We start from the raw sequence: 16,667 nt of genomic DNA, 5'->3' as shown, positions 1-16,667 counted from the left end.
TTTGGTAAACTTCTGGAAATCTAACTCATGGATGTATCTTGAAACTGTTTTTATATTGTATACTCTTTTCTTAATAAACTTACCATTCTTGTTCATCAGTGTGGTATTTGGGTGAAAAGGGATCAAGTAGGTGGCTGGGCTGCAATCCCAGGATTCGAATTCCTGCTCGGACATGGAAACCCACTGGGTGATCTTGGGCGAGTCACATTCTTTCAGAGAAAGGCAAAGGCAAACTGCCATCTTAACAAATCTTGCCAAGGTAACCCCATTACAGGACTACAATAAGTTGAAATGACTTGAAGGCACAGAACAACAACCATAATAATGAAGTTGCACGCATAATGCCACAATTAAATATATTACAAACAGCACTAGTCATAGAGTTCTATCCTTAAGTGACTGGTGATGGGAATAACATTATTGGTAAAATTCTTCAAAAACTCTGAATTCTGGGAAAAGAAAGCCTGCCATAGAAATCAGCGTTCAAGGATTCAATCTGGAATGGGTCAGGAGACACAAGACATGCCTAAGAAGCTTCTCAGTTCTGGCACTCTCAGATCAGTGCATGCCAAGTTGGAGAGGACTCCATTAAGCTGTAATAAGGTACACCTTAGCTCTCCTTGCCACTCTGTATAAAGTCATCTTAAATGTGTGCCAAATGTTTGAATCAAGCTCAGAATCAGCAGGCATTTCCACACAAAAATTCTAAATTCCATGTTCTCTTTTCCATTATCATCTTCTCTTATTCCCTCTTCTTTCCAAACCAACAGTTTTCTGGAAGGAAGTCTATACAAATAACTTTTGCTAGAGACTTGAGCAGATTCCTAGCAGAAGACTTTTAAAGATTGGGCATGAGCTGCATAAAAAATGGTCAAGATTACACATTGGCTTGTTATGTGCTCTTAAATCAGATCCAACTTATGGAGACTCCAAGGTGAATTGATCATCAGGTTTTCTCGGCATGATTTATTTGGGGGAGGAAGGGATTTCTATTGTTTTTCTCAGAGGATGAGAGAGTGTGAATTGTCCAAGGTTACTTATTGGGTGTCCATGTCTGAATGGAATTCAAATCCTCATTTCCTGGCATCCTACTCCATCACTCAAATCACTGCACCAATCTAGCTGCTACAGATTATCTACCTGAACAGTGAAATATTCACTTTATTCTGAATTACCAAGATAATTTCTTCCTTCCACAAACAGCAAATGTTCCTCTGTGTTGTATACAAACATTGCACTGTCAGAATCGCAAATTATGTGCAAAAGATCCAAAGCAGGGCCACAATACACAAAAACACAGTGCTGCTACTTAGGTGACCATTGTAGGCTCCAAAGTGAAGTTGCCGTTAGTATTCCTTTCTTCATATTTGTTTGAAAGGCTTTTATGCCAACCTTTGCTAAAACTCCCAGGGTGCTAGCATACTACAAGGTAATAAAAACAAGAAACAGAATACATATATAAAATCAACAACAATCCAACAGAGAAAACAGCAGAGGCCAGCGGCTATAACACAAGCATGCATGTCGGAGAAATGGATAAAAAGAGAACTTAACAGCAGGTTTATGGTAGATCAGAGATGGGCAGCGATAGCCTTCCTGATGTTTTCGGACTGCAATACCTCTACCCCTTCTCTATTGCCAACATCAACTAGGTATGATGGGAATGCTATACTAAAGTATCTGGAAGGCCATGCACATCCACTGCTGTGCTAGAATATTAAACAGATCTGCACATGGCACAAAGATGGCATTTAGAGCTGTCACTAGGCAACTAGTCAAGGGAGCCATAACTAAGAAAGTCCTGCTCACTCTCATCACCTAAATTCAGAAAAAGTGGGGTGGCATGTAAAGGAAATAGGGGAAGGGCTTCCAAAGATGGCCACACAAAGTTTGCAGAAAAAGAAACTCTTTTGGATACTTGGCACTTAATTCGAAAACAAGAACTTTCTTCAGACTACATCCCACATTACCAATGGTATATCATGGTATACTATGTCAATAACGTCATTCTAGGACAACAATACCGTGCTATATTCTTCAGTACAGTCTATAAGCAAGGTGATTAATAGACACAAATCTACATCAGAAATGGCAATAACCAAAACCAAGATACAGAACATTTCCATAAGGGATTTACAGATCAAACTTCTTGAACAAAAAAATGACACAGAAGACTATAAACAGCTGAATTAAGTTATATTCACAAATTCCAATCCAATTGCAGATGTATGAACATGGATAACGGCTTCATGGAACACTGTATACATTAAGACTACATCCGTGCTACCACAAAAGGCATATTCTCAGATAGATTTTTGAGGCCAGGGAAACTGGCTTTCTGTAAGACTTATTGCTTTCACATATCAACACTAACTGTCCACTGCAAAGATCTGAAAAACCTGTTTCATCTCACCCAGCCCTTTGAAAATGTAAGGAAAGAGATATGATTTGCATCTTTCTGGATTATATTAAATTTTATCTCACTCCCAGAATGCATTACATCCAAGGTTTTAATGTTATTCTGTACTGCATCTGAAGAAGTAGGTTTATATCCACGAAAGCCCATGCGAACAAGAATGATTTATCTTAAAGGTGCCACCATATTTCTCCTTTCTTCCACCCTTTTCCTCATTTTTATGTGGATTTAACATGGCTACTTCTTTGAACAATTCTTCAAATCCCAACTATGAATGTTTTGGCAAAATAAAAAAGAACAGAGGAACAAATTAGGAGAATACATCCCATGCATTTTTTAAATGTAGAATGTGACACAAGGGGTGAATCTACATTGTAGAACAGTGGTTCTCAACCAGTGGGGTGCAAGAACGAAAATCTGGTCCATGAACCTCCTTCCTCTTTATTTTATTTTATTTCTGCTCCTTTCCACAGAGTTAACCAGTCCCACCCCTTTCAAGGCTAATGTTGGAGAGTGGTCCCTGGTCAGAGTGGTCCCTGGTCAAAGTGGTCCCTGGTCTAGTGGGGCCTGGTCAAATGAGCCCTAGTCAAAGTGGTGCCTGGTCAAGTGAGCCCTGGTTAAGTGGTTCCTGGTTAAGTAGGCCCTTATCAAAGTGGTCTCTGGTCAAATGGACCCTGATCAAGTGAGCCTCTGACAAAGTCATCCCTGGTCAAAGTGGTGCCTGGTTAAGTGGGTCCTGGTCAAATGAGCCCTAGTAAAAGTGGTCCCTGGTCAAGTGGGCCCTGGTCAAAGTGATCCCTGGTTAAATGGGATCTGGTCAAGTGAGCCCCTGTCAAAGTGGGCCCTGGTCAAATGAGCCCTAGTCAAAGTGGGCCCTGGTCAAATGAGCCCTGGTTAAGTGGGCCCTGGTCAAGTAAGCCCTGGTTAAGTGGGCCCTGGTCAAGTAGGCCTTGGTCGAAGTGGTCCCTGGTTAAATGGGCCCTGGTCAAAGTGTGTCTGGTCAAATGGGCTCTGGTCAAGTGAGCCCCTGTCAAAGTGGTCCCTGGTCAAGTGGGCCCTGGTCAAAGTGTGCCTGGTCAAATGGGCTCTAGTCAAGTGAGCCCCTGTCAAAGTGGTCCCTGGTCAAGTGGGCCCTGGTCAAAGTGTGCCTGGTCAAATGGGCTCTAGTCAAGTGAGCCCCTGTCAAAGTGGTCCCTGGTCAAGTGGGCCCTGGTCAAAGTGTGCCTGGTCAAATGGGCTCTAGTCAAGTGAGCCCCTGTCAAAGTGGTCCCTGGTCAAAGTGGTCCCTGGTCAAGTGGGCCCTGGTCAAAGTGGGCCCTGGTCAAAAAAAGGTTGGGAACCACTGTTATAGAACCATTTAACTTTAAGAGCCATGATTCTATGTTACAGAATCCTGGGATTTCCATTTTTTGAGGCAACATCAGTCTTTGGCAGGGAAGGCTAAAGACCTTATAAAACTACAACTCCCATGGTTCCACAGCATTGAGCCATGGCAGTTAAAGTGGTGTCAAACTTCATTAATTTTACAGAGTAGATGCGCCTCAAATCCCGTAGTACCTTTAAAATTAACAGATTTATTATACCAAGAGTTTTTGCCGACTGCTGTCTACTTTTTCAGATACAATTCTCCATTAACTGTAATAAATCAATTTGTTTTAAATGTATTCCTGAACTCTTTGTTGTTTCAGCTACAACAAACTAGCACAATCACTCCTTTTGGAAACTAAAATACCACAAGAGATCTTCAGTTCTTTGGCATTTTGCCATGTTCTTTCAGGAATTGTAGTTTTTTAATAAACAAAGACCCAATTTAAAACTTTTACTACATTGCAACATAGCTCTAATTTGTACCTTTCTCCAACCCCAAACATCCAAGTGACTCCTTCTTGGGTAAGTCTGTTTCCGAAGAATAAATGAAACTGATTTCATAGCTTTATATTAAAATAGTCCATCATCACCATCATTAAAATGCAATCCTAGCCCAAAAAATACACAGCCAAAAAAACGAAGACAAGTGCAAGCTAAATTAAATATTTATAAGGAAAACTCATATATGCATATGTGTCTATGCCTGCATATAGACAGAAAGAAAGAGATGTAGTGTGAATATCATCAGGAAATCGATTTAAAAAGAATTAGTGAGAGTGGAATTTAGAAAAAAAAGTTTGTTCTCCACTCCCATAACTTAGTGTAGACTAAAATATCAATTTTAAAACTCCAAGCATCTGTTCAGTGGCAGCTGTAAGTAAAATTACCCCCGCAGAGACAATTTATATCTTTCTCTATTATTAAAAAATAAACAGACCCCTTTAAATTATTCACCAGCAAATTAACATATATACAAGAGAGTTAGCAGCTCAGGCTCTACAGAATGGTATCTCCTACCACTGACCCTGGACTTCTCCCATGCCATTGACTAGATCAGTCCTTCTTGCATTGTTCCCGTCAATCTAAAAAATATGAACAAAACTCAAAACATCCAATCTACTATGGCCGATCCTCCATATCAGTGGATTTAACTTTTGTAGATTTGATTGCTCACAGATTTGATTAATATGTTCTCTATAGGATTCTCCAGTACCTAGAGTCTAGGTCCTCCAGTGTGATGCGATGGCCAACATCTGGTGGAAGCTGAGCATTAAATTGCTCAGGAGAACCTAGAGATTCCTAAGGAGAGTTGTTCTTGCAAGTAAAAAAGAAAAATTGGGAGTTTTCTTGATTTCCACCTTTTTGCAGAGGTTATGTGCTATTATCCATAAGAAAGTGGAGGGTCTATATTTATTGTTAGTTACCTTGAGTCTCTATATTGGGAGAAATTGGGATATACATAAATAAGAAAATAATTTAAATAAATAAGTAAATAATCTCAATAAGTAAAATATCTAAATAAATAAAATATGTATTTATTTGTTTAGATAAATAAATAATTGAGGGACCGCATCTCCTCCTAACAGCCTACACGAGCTCTGAGATCATCAGGAGAGGCGCTCCTCTCGGTCCCACCACTGTCACAAGTACGATTGGTGGGAACGAGAGAGAGGGCCTTCTCGGTATTGGCCCCTCCCTAAAGAGGTACGTTTAGCCCCCTCATTATTGGCCTTTCACTCCTAGGTGAAAACCTTTTTATGGAAGCAGGCCTTCCCCGACAACACACAATAGCAGCTACCTCGGTCGGTCAAGGCTCACGTGGCCAAAGAGTTGGAGCTCTGAGACATTTAGTTGGATGTTTTAATGTTTTAGGATAACCTCAGTGGCCTGAGACACAGGGATTTTAATGATAATGATATATGTGATTATTTTTATGATTAATTATATTTATGTAATTTGTGTTTTATGCCATGTGTCTATTTATTGTTTATATGTTGGGTTGGTGGGATGATGGTTTTCTGTATTATGTAGTTGTTTTTTTCTATTTTGTTCACCACTTTGAGTCCTATCCATGGGAGAAAAACAGGAGAAAAATAATATAACAATAACAACAACAATAATAATAATAATAATAATAATAATAATGCATTTATAAATAAAATCAGAAAATGCAGAGCTAATTCCTAGAAGGCCTAGCTCATTAAGTCTTTGCTTCTTTTTTAAAGGTGTGTGTATATGAGATGAAAACCGTTTTTAAGCTGTGTTCATCCATCCCTTGCCTGCGAGTTTTCATACAGAATTATTGAATCTCAGTGTTGGAAGAGACCACATGGGCCATCTAGTTCAACTCCCTGCCATGCAGGAAACATGCAATCAAAGTAATTTGGACAGATGGCCATCCAGCCACTGTTTAAAAGTCTCCAAGGAAGGAACCACGTGGACCTGAGAAGGTGTCAACGTATTCTCTGAATGGGTTGCTAGTGTTAGGCCAGCTAGGTTATGTATTAAATTTACACACTGGTGTAATTATATATACCTTCAGGTTTTCTGACTTATGGTTATTCAGTCTAAGGTGAACTGATCACTTTTGGTTTTTGGAAAGACCTTTTTGTTTTTTAGCATTGCTTTACTCAAGAGTTTGAAAGAATCAAGCCCTGGAGGTGCATCTATATGGCAGAATCAATGCAGTTTAGAACTACTTTAACTGCCATGGCTCAATCTTTTGGAATCCTGGGATTCATAGTTTGGCGAGGCACCAGGCAGAATGCTAAAGACCTTGTAAAACCATAACTCTTACAATTCCACAGCATTAAGACATGGCTGGTTCTCCTTCAAACTGTGCATACCTGATAACACCTTATCCACTGTCACAGACACATAATTAGCCTTGGTGTCTGCATTTTCCCCCAGCAAAGAAACCTGTACAATCTGACGAGAGATGCCATGTTTTCAAAGCCTGTCCTGCCATGTTCAGCTGTTGTGCTCTGTATTATTCAAACAAACTAGCCTTCGATCAAGGGATATTATTGTATGTACTGAAAAGCGAGAAATGGCATGGAAAGCAGCAAGCTTAACAATGCAAAAAAGAGAAGAAATAGTGTTAACAGCAGAGCCACCTGCTGTATGGACAGGAACACTGCACCAGAAGTACTACAAGTGAGAGAACATTTAAAAAAAATAAAACATTAATATAGGTTTTTGAAAATTTTAACTATCTATGACCACCGAAGAGATTGAAATGTAGTAAAGGGATGGGCAAAGGGTAACCATGGGGCCGCATGTGGGGCTGATATTGCAGCTTCCATCATCCACCCAGACTCTCCCAACCAACTAATCTTCTGGTAAATAAGAGGATACGAAGTGGAACTTTATGTATGCATGTGCATGTGCCTTCAAGTCGCCCTGTAACACCATGAATTCCACAGGGCTTTCTTAGGCAAGGAATACTCAGGAGGCTATTTCCTGTCATCTGGGATTCCTTCATAGTCTCCCTGCTGGGAGAGACCACAAGGGCCATCTAGTCTAACCCCATTCTACAACGCAACCACACAACCAAAGAATTCCTGAAAAATGGCCATCCAGCCTCTACTTTAAAACTTCCAGAGATAGAGAATCCGCCACACTCTGAGGCAGCATATTCCACAGTCAAACATATCTGGCCATTAAGATGTTCTTCCTAATGTTTAGGTGGAATCTCTTTTTCTACCATTTGAATCCATTGCTCCGTGCCCTGGTCTCTAGGACAGCAGAAAACGAGCCTGCTCAATCTTTAATATGACATCATTTCAAAAAGTTAAACAAGGAGTATCATAACACCTTAAATCACTTCCCGAGCTCCCTAACCTGCTCCTCATACAGCACAGTTTCCAGATCATCTAGTATTTTGGTCACTGTTCTTTAAACATGTTCCAATTTGTCCATGTTCTGGAATTGTTATGTCCAGAACTGGACACAGTATTTCTGGTGAGGTCTGATCTAGATACTTTACTCTTATTGACGCAGCCCAGAATTGCATTTGAGTTTTTAGCTGCCATATCACACTGTTGACTTAGCACAGGTCACAGCATCTCAACTACACATATTATTTAGGCCTGGTACCTGCCTGATAAAGATAAGATTTGTTAGAAGTCTTCCTTCACAATCCCAACTGGGTTATAATTGTTACTATATTGTAACTCTAGACATGGTCTACATGAATGTTTACAGGAAAATAGTACACATGTCAAATTAAACACAACAAACACAACAACAAGTAATCCCGGGTAACTATTCTTGTTTCGGGGATCCTTCTTCAGGTTGTGTATAGTCTATAACACTCGTCTGGTGTATATTTTCTTCATAAATTCCGTTGTCACAATGTCTCAGTTCTGCTCAAGTTCTAGGCTACAGCATATATTGTCCTATGGTTCAACTCGAACTCTATTGGATCTCTTCTCTTGCAAATGCTGTGCCTTTAATTACACTTGCTCATCCTGTTACAATTCCAGGCTTTCTTGTGTTGCTTGTCTTCTAAACAAAACATAGGTACATTCTAATAGTGATTTTACTAAACAAACCAGAATAGATAAGTACAATTACCCCTGTGTTCTCCATAACCTTAGGAGAATATATGCCAAAGAATAAAGAATAATATTATGTGATGGACTTACATGCTGTGGCTCCTGCAGAGCTCTGTATAGTTTCTCTACCTGCAAGTTCCTTATGGTCTACATCCTGTCTTCAAATAGTTTGTATCACTAAAGATAACAGGTGAAGTCCAGTCTGTCATTAAGGCCTTTGGGGAATGTGGAATTCAATTTAAAGGACCAAAAGGTCTCCCTTTGTAAAAGAAGTATCTTTACATCACCTCTGGGTTTGACTTTCTCTATTGCAAAAAACTTAAAACTCTCATGGGAATGGGCCTTTTCCTGAAAATGTGTATATAGAGTGGAGTCTGTACACCCATTCTTAATTCTAGAACGGTGTTCAATAATACGTGTTTTCAAAGCCCTAGTGGTCATGCCCACATAGTACATTTGGCACGGGCATATGAGTACATATATGACATATTCAGATGTACATGTGGTAAACTGTTTCAGTGTAATGTGGAAATGTGGATCAAGGTATATGTCCTGTTTAATAGTTAGGGATTGCTTGCAACAATTGCAGTGTCCACATGGATAATGTCCTACTATGTTGTTACTGTCGGTTATCTTAGGAGTAGTAAGGTCTGTATGAACTAGAAAGTTTTTAAAATTTCTTGATCTTCTGTAGGCTATCATTGGAATTTTTTCGCAGCCCCTAATATCCTGTATCAGGTGCCAATGTTTGTTGATTTGTTGTGTTTAATTTGACATGTGTACTATTTTCCTGTAAACATTCATGTAGACCATGTCTAGAGTTACAATATAGTAACAATTATAACCCAGTTGGGATTGTGAAGGAAGACTTCTAACAAGACTGTAAATAATTGTTGAATTGTTACTGTTTTTGAATTGTTTTTTCTGTTATTGAAACCTATTCTGTTATATTGCTACATAGATATCTGTGCATTATACATACATGATAAAGATAAGAACCAGCGTTGTCCATAGACACCCTCAAGGTCATGTGGCCAGCATGACTGAATGGAGCGCCGTTACCTTCCCGCACAAGCGGTACCTATTAATCTACTCACATTTGCATGTTTTCAAAATGCTATGATGGCATGAGCTAGGGCTAACAGCAAAAGCTCACCCCACTCCTTGGATTCGAACCACCGACCTTTCAGTCAGCAAGTTCAGCAGCTCAGCAGTTTAATCCGCTGCACCACTTGAGGCTTCTGAAGATATCAAGACAGAATTGTGTGTCATAGCTGCATTAGATAGAAGATAATAAATGCCATGAGTTTGTTTACATTTAGGTAAAGGTAAAGGTTTTCTAGTTGTGTCTGACTCTGGGGGTTGGTGCTTATCTCCATTTCTAAGCTGAAGAACCGGCGTTGTCCTTAGACACCTCCAGGGCCATGTGGCCGGCATGACTGCATGGAGCACTGTTACCTTCCTGCCAGAGTGGTACCTGATCTACTCACATTTGCATGTTTTCGAACTGCTAGGTTGGCAGAAGCTGGGGCTGACAGCGGAAGCTCACGCTGCTCCCCAGATTCGAACCTGCGACCTTTCGTTCAATGAGTTAAGCAGCTCAGCAGCTTAACCCATTGTGCCACCGGGGGCTCCATTTTTACATTTATTGTTATTATATTTGACTGGCAAGGATGAGGAAAGGATTCTTACGGGACCGTCTGCCTCCTATATTTCTCACCCTGCCATGTCCTGGTTCTTTACTTCAAGCTGCTGCTGCTTACTATTAAAATATCTACCAATCAATTCCTAAAAACCTGTAAGATCAGAAAAAATTTCATGCTGATGGAAGAGACGCAAAGAGGCAACCATGAATAGTTTTTGTTATTAATCCTACATTTGGACTAAAAGGGTTCCACCATCACATCATCCCAAGTCAGGATTGGTTGCCTCCAATGGAGTGTCTTCCAGAAAGGGAGAGCAAGCTGACTAGGAGGCAGACTGAATTAGAGCACTCTGCACATTCCCATCAAATGTCCTGCTGATACGATATATATGTAAATGGGAATCACCTGCCATCATGGCAACAAGACTGGCTTTGTAGACGTTGGTGAGTGATCCCAACTCCCCCGTCCCCAAGATGGTTTTCATGTGAGCTTCTCCGCAGGCCTGACGGAACTGGCGGATTTCTTCAAAGAGCCCTAGAAGACCAGAAAGACAAAAGTGGATGATTAGTTCAAAATATACCTCAGATCCAACATAATATTCTATTTCTAGCTTAACCTCTAAATGTGTGACTGAACAAAATGCAGGTAGTAAATCTGAGGTTTTTCTCCCTGTGGAAACCATTATTAGTGGAGTAGTAGAATGCAATAACAGGTCTATTATAGTCATACATCACTATAATACAAATATAGTACCAGAGAACCAAAATGCAACAAGTCATGCCTCATACTTAGAAATCAGCTATCTTGCTTTTTTTAGACAAGCCCCATGCTGTGTGGAGGATTCTGACAGGCATCACTCAAAAAGTAACTTTTCCATGGAATGTTACCTGACTTGTTTCCTTCTAGTCCTCCAGTACTATACTGGTTCTACTCATCCCATATTGGGATCATACCTTTACAAAGGCTTTTCAGGGCCATATGCGATAGGAGAATGAGAACAGGACAAAAACACTCTTCCATGAACGCTTGTAAAAGAAATCTGCAGCATAAATTTGGGTACAGGTTGAATATCCTTTATCTGAAAAGCTTGGGGCCAGCACAGTTTCAGACTTCATTTTTTTCAGAGTTTGTAATATCGGTATTTGCATAGATGTACATAATGGAATTCATATACACCTTATACACATAGCCAAAAGATAATTTTAGAGAATATTTTTGATTTATTTTTTTTTGCATGAAACCAAGGTTGTGTACATTGAACATCAGAAAGTAAAGGTGGACAGTTTTGGACAATTTCAAATTCTGGTTTTATTTATCATGTCAGGAGCAGACCAAACAGTTGTGTTGCATTTTTTAACAAACAAACAAACAAAACACAGCATTTGCAAGCTTGGTAGTTGATTAAACGTCCTTTGACCAGTATCTGGCCACTTGGAGTGCCTCTGGTGTTGCTGCAAGTATGTCCTCCATTGTGCATGTGGCAGGGCTCAGGTTGCATTGCAGCAGGTGGTCAGTGGTTTGCTCCTCTCCACATTCACCCAGGGGGAGTCTCTCATTTGGTATCAGCCATTGATTGAGGTTCTGGGTTTGAGCCTGCCACTTTTGGACTCTCGCTTGCTGAGGTGTTCCGGCGAGTGTCTCTGTAGATCTTAGAAAACTATTTCTAGATTTAAGTCATTGACGTGCTGGCTGATATCCAAACAGGGGATGAGCTGGAGATGTCTCTGCCTTGGTCCTTTCACTATTGGCTGCTACTTCCTGGTGGATGTCAGGTGGTGCAATACCGGCTAAGCAGTGGAATTTCTCCAGTGGTGTAGGGCGCAGACACCCCGTGATAATGCGGCATGTCTTATTAAGAGCCATCAAATTCTGGTAAGGGATGCCCAATATTTAAAATAAAGCTACTGTAAAGGTTTCCCCTGACATTAAGTCTAGTTGAGTCTGACTCTGTGTTATTAATAATTTTATTGAGAGTTTTTTCCTTAACAATGAAAGAGGGAGAACAATCGAAGTGATAGCAAAGTGGGAAATTAAAAGAGTGATAGTGTATTGGGAAGTGGGAGAGAGGGGAGGGGAGGGGAGGGATAGGGGGATGGAGGGAGGGAAGGTCGAAACACCAGGGTAAAAAAGAAAAGTAAAAAGAAAGTTCAGCCCACAGAGATATGATCATCAAATTGTGTAAATCTTATAGTGTCGTATGTTCTATATTCAATTTTACTCATAGTATCTTATACTATATGTTAAGCTTTACTTTTTCCCTCAAGTACTCTCTAAGTCGGTTCCAGTTTGTTTGTTTTCCTTACTCTGTTCCTTTAGTAAGTATGAAAGCCTATCCAAATCCATAAATTCTGCTATTTTCTTGATCCAGTCCTCATTGGAGGGGATTTCTTTGGCTTTCCATTTCTGTGCAATTAATATTCTTGCAGCTGTTGACAGGTAAAAGAAGATCTTTTCTTCATTTTTCTTTAGATCGAGATCTGTTATATTCAATAAGTAGTACTCAGGTTTCATGTCAAATTTTGTTTTAATTATATTTTGGGCTCATCTCCATTTCTAAGCTGAAGAGCCGGCGTTGTCTGTAGACAACTCCAAGGTCATGTGGCCGGCATGACTGCATGGAGTACTGTTACCTTCCCAAAGAAGTGGAACCTATTGATTGACTCACATTGGCATGTTTTCGAACTGCTAGGTTGGCAGAAACTGGGGCTAACAGTGGCAGTTCGCCCCTCTTCCTGGATTTTAACTGCCAACCTTTCAGTCAGAAAGTTCACCAGCTCAGCAGTTTAACCCGCTGTGCCACCAGGAGGCCCATGCTCAATATTTATCCTCCAGCTATTTTAGACTATAGTCTTCACCAGTTCCACCTTCCATGTGGTAATGGATGATGGGCTCTCTAGTCAAAAATATCTGGACTGCAACAAGATTGCCTACCTGGGATGAATATATTTCAGGTTCCAAACCCACACATGGAGAGCAAGCAACATTCAGAGCGGCACCGATCAGGACATTCACCCTTTGTTCCTCACTTGTGATATACTAAAAACTAGATGGATTATTTTAGGAGTTTTTAAAAATCCATTTTAAAAATTAATGGCAGGTGGTTACAAAACAGCTATCTGTATGAAAGGAGTTCAGAAACTCCAGTGCAAGGACTTCGCTTCTAAACAAAAAAATAAAAAATAAAAAAGGGAAGGGAGCCGCACAATGCATGTGCTTTTATATTCCAATCCATTAGAAAGCACTTAAAATAATTGTTAAAGACCAGGCTTAGCAAGCTATAGTTCAAGTGGCACAAAAGTACTCAACAATAGGTAACAGCAGATTTAACTTAGAGCTCAACGTAATTGGAAGTACACTAAAGTACTTAACATTTGCAGCAATTTTTTGAAACCTCTGAATGGCTGAAAGACAGTTTAGCAAGTCCAGCAGTCATGTGCCACATGCGACCCTCAGCTTTGGCAGAGGCTTTTTTAAAAAGCTCTAAAAAGAGGAAGGATTGGAGGGTAGGGGAATTCAAGGATATTTTGAGGGTGGGGGGACCAACACTAGTTCTTTCATAATGCAGAGCACATCACAAATTGACTTTTTAGTAGATGTGCCTCCTAAATTACAGGCAACTAATGTGCAAAGTGCAGAGGGAAAGTTAGCACAGGAGTGACAGAATTATACGGCATGCACTCAGAGTCATCTTCTTCTATTATTCCTTCTTTCAAAGCCAACCTTTTCTGCAAGACCTCCAGCACAACACTCTCAGTCACCTCTATCTTCCTCTGTTTTAGCATCATCCCCATTCTTCTCTCTATTTTTCCTGGGCTGAACATTTGACTGTAATGTCCTCAAGGAAGGGACCTACATTAAAAACTACATAAAGCACTAGATTGATTGCTGGCTTCATATGAAGAGTAGATTATTAAGTAACTTCACCCTTTCTGGGTCTGATCCTCGATGCAGGAAAGTACTCAGAGACAAAACCTGATTCAGAAGAACCCTTGGCCATGGCCATGATTCCACAGTGCAATCAAGATGGAAAAAGTTATTAATTAGGGAGAACACACTTTACTCTGTTTTTCCTGGGTTAAAATGTCCTTTACCAGCCCGTACTTTATTGCAAACTTAAATTTTATTTATTGAGCACATTTATATGCTGTACAATAGCAATACTTTCAAGGTTGCTTATTAAAAGCCTTGTTAAAACAATACATTAAGCGTGTTGTCGAAGGCTTTCATGGGCGGAATCACTGGATTGTTGTAAGTTTTTCAGGCTGTATGGTCAATGAGGTGAATACCCCCAGATTAATGCATAGTGTGATGTGGCTGAGTACTTTTATGTTATACTAGCCATCCCCTGCCACGCGTTGCTGTTTTCCAGTCTGTGTATATGTGTTTGAGTGTGTATATATGTGTTTCTGTGTGTATATATGTGTGTTTGCATATATATATGTGGGCGTGTATATGTGTATATATTTGTGTATTTGTGCATTTATATGAGTACATGCATATTTTTATGTGTGTGCTTGTCTATATGCATATTTGTATGTATATATGTGTGTATGTATGTGTATATGTATGTGTGTATATGTGTATATTTGTGTGTGTGTATGAATGTATGCTTGTGTATATGTATTTGAGTGTATGTGTATATGTATATATGGTGTATTCTTTGGGTTTTTAAGTCTGTTCTGGTGCGGTTTTGTGTGTGTGTGTGTGGGAGTGTTATTTTTAGGGGTGATGGACACTCATTGGACTGTTAGGTGTCTTGTGTCCAAATTTCATGTCAATTCATCCAGAGGCACCACAATTCAAGAGAGATATTGACAAGCTGGAATGTGTCCAGAGGAGGGCGACTAAAATGATCAAGGGTCTGGAGAACAAGCCCTATGAGGAGCGGCTTAGGGAACTGGGCATGTTTAGCCTGAAGAAGAGAAGGCTGAGAGGAGATATGATAGCCATGTATAAATATGTGAGAGGAAGCCACAGGGAGGAGGGAGCAAGCTTGTTTTCTGCTTCCTTGGAGACTAGGACGCGGAACAATGGCTTCAAACTACAAGAGAGGAGATTCCATCTGAACATTAGGAAGAACTTCCTGACTGTGAGAGCCGTTCAGCAGTGGAACTCTCTGCCCCGGAGTGTGGTGGAGGCTCCTTCTTTGGAAGCTTTTAAGCAGAGGCTGGATGGCCATTTGTCAGGGGTGATTTGAATGCAATATTCCTGCTTCTTGGCAGGGGGTTGGACTGGATGGCCCATGAGGTCTCTTCCAACTCTTTGATTCTATGATTCTATGATTCTATGATTCTAGGTTTTTAAGTTATGTTAATCCCACAAACAAACTACATTTTTTATTTATATAGATCTGTATTGAGAGAGACTTGAGATTATTATGAGAGAAAGTTGGTTAGACGCTTGGCTGAAAATTGTGTAAGAAAGGTTTGACTTTTAAAATACCTGTTTGTGCCTCTTTAATATGTGTAGCTCAACACCACACAACTGTATTCAGCTCCACAGGATCTTCAGACTTCTCCTTTGTGGAGATTCTTCTCTTTAATAATTAGACACAAATCCTGGTACTTGAACTGAACAGAAAAATATTTATTTAAAGAATGCTCAGGTTCACACAAGCTGGACGGTTACACAATATCTTCTTCTTGTTGCTACAGTTTGTTTTTATGAAAACACTAGCCATCTCCTGCCACGCGTTGCTGTGGCCCAGTCTGTGTATATGTGTTTTCTGTGTGTATATATATATATATGTATGTATGTGTGTGTGTATGTGTGTGTGTATGTATGTGTGTGTTTTGTGCATGCGTTGTAATATATTTTTATTTTTTGGCTTTTTAAGTCTCTTCTACTGTGTTTTCAGTGTTTTTATGAGTGATGGTCACTCCTTGGGTTAGTAGGTGTATTGTGTCCAAATTCGGTGTCAATTCTTCCAGTGGTTTTTGAGTTATGTTAATCCCACAAACAAACATTACATTATTTATATAGATTGCTTATATGCACTTTGTCTTTCTCTGCATAATTCTGAAGTTTTATAAAACACTGATGCTTGAAGTAAACTTTATCTATCACATCAAGTGTTTTGAGTAGGTTGGACTGAAACAAGTGCTGGGGTTTGCTGGATACTTTGAACTAAGTGATGGTTTGTTAACTGTTTGCCTTCCTGCTCAGTTTCAGGAGTCAATCTAGCTTCGTGTTCCACCTGGGAGAATAATATAGGGTTGATATTTCAGTCCTATTGGACATTGGAGCCCCCAGTGGCACAGTCGGTTAAACCGCTGAACTGCTGAACTTGCTGGTCAGCGGTTCGAATCTGGGGAGCAGCATGAGCTCCCGCTATTAGCCTCAGCTGCTGACAGCCTAGCAATTCAAAAACATGCAAATGTGAGTAGATCAATAGGTAACACTCCAGCTGGATGGTAATGGTGCTCCGTGCAGTCATGTTGGCCACATGACCTTGGAGGTGTCTATGGACAACGACGGCTCTTTGGCTTAGAAATGGAGATGAGCACCAACCCCCAGAGTCAGACACAACTGGACTGAATGTCACGGGAAAATCTTTAGCTATTTCTGTCCTAATAAAAGTGTTTTCCTCCTCATTCATAACTTTTACCATCTTGACTGTACTCTATAGCTTTTTGGTTACATGTGTCCTGGTTTTCATCTGAAAAGTTGGAAGGTATA

At 40.1% G+C, this 16,667-nt stretch overlaps 1 protein-coding gene across 1 annotated transcript in view; it reads right to left on the bottom strand.

Moving 5' to 3' along the window:
• Positions 1–16,667, bottom strand: part of DERA (deoxyribose-phosphate aldolase) — a 63,138-nt gene that overhangs the window by 28,407 nt on the left and 18,064 nt on the right. Inside the window, exon 6 of the mRNA XM_060776636.2 lies at positions 10,395–10,523. Coding sequence (XP_060632619.2) covers positions 10,395–10,523 — 129 coding nt within the window. The remainder of the gene's footprint in view (positions 1–10,394; positions 10,524–16,667) is intronic.

Source organism: Anolis sagrei, chromosome 5 (genome assembly GCF_037176765.1).
Source record: "Anolis sagrei isolate rAnoSag1 chromosome 5, rAnoSag1.mat, whole genome shotgun sequence".
NCBI lineage: Eukaryota > Metazoa > Chordata > Lepidosauria > Squamata > Dactyloidae > Anolis > Anolis sagrei.
This window is presented reverse-complemented; position numbering and strand designations above follow the sequence as displayed.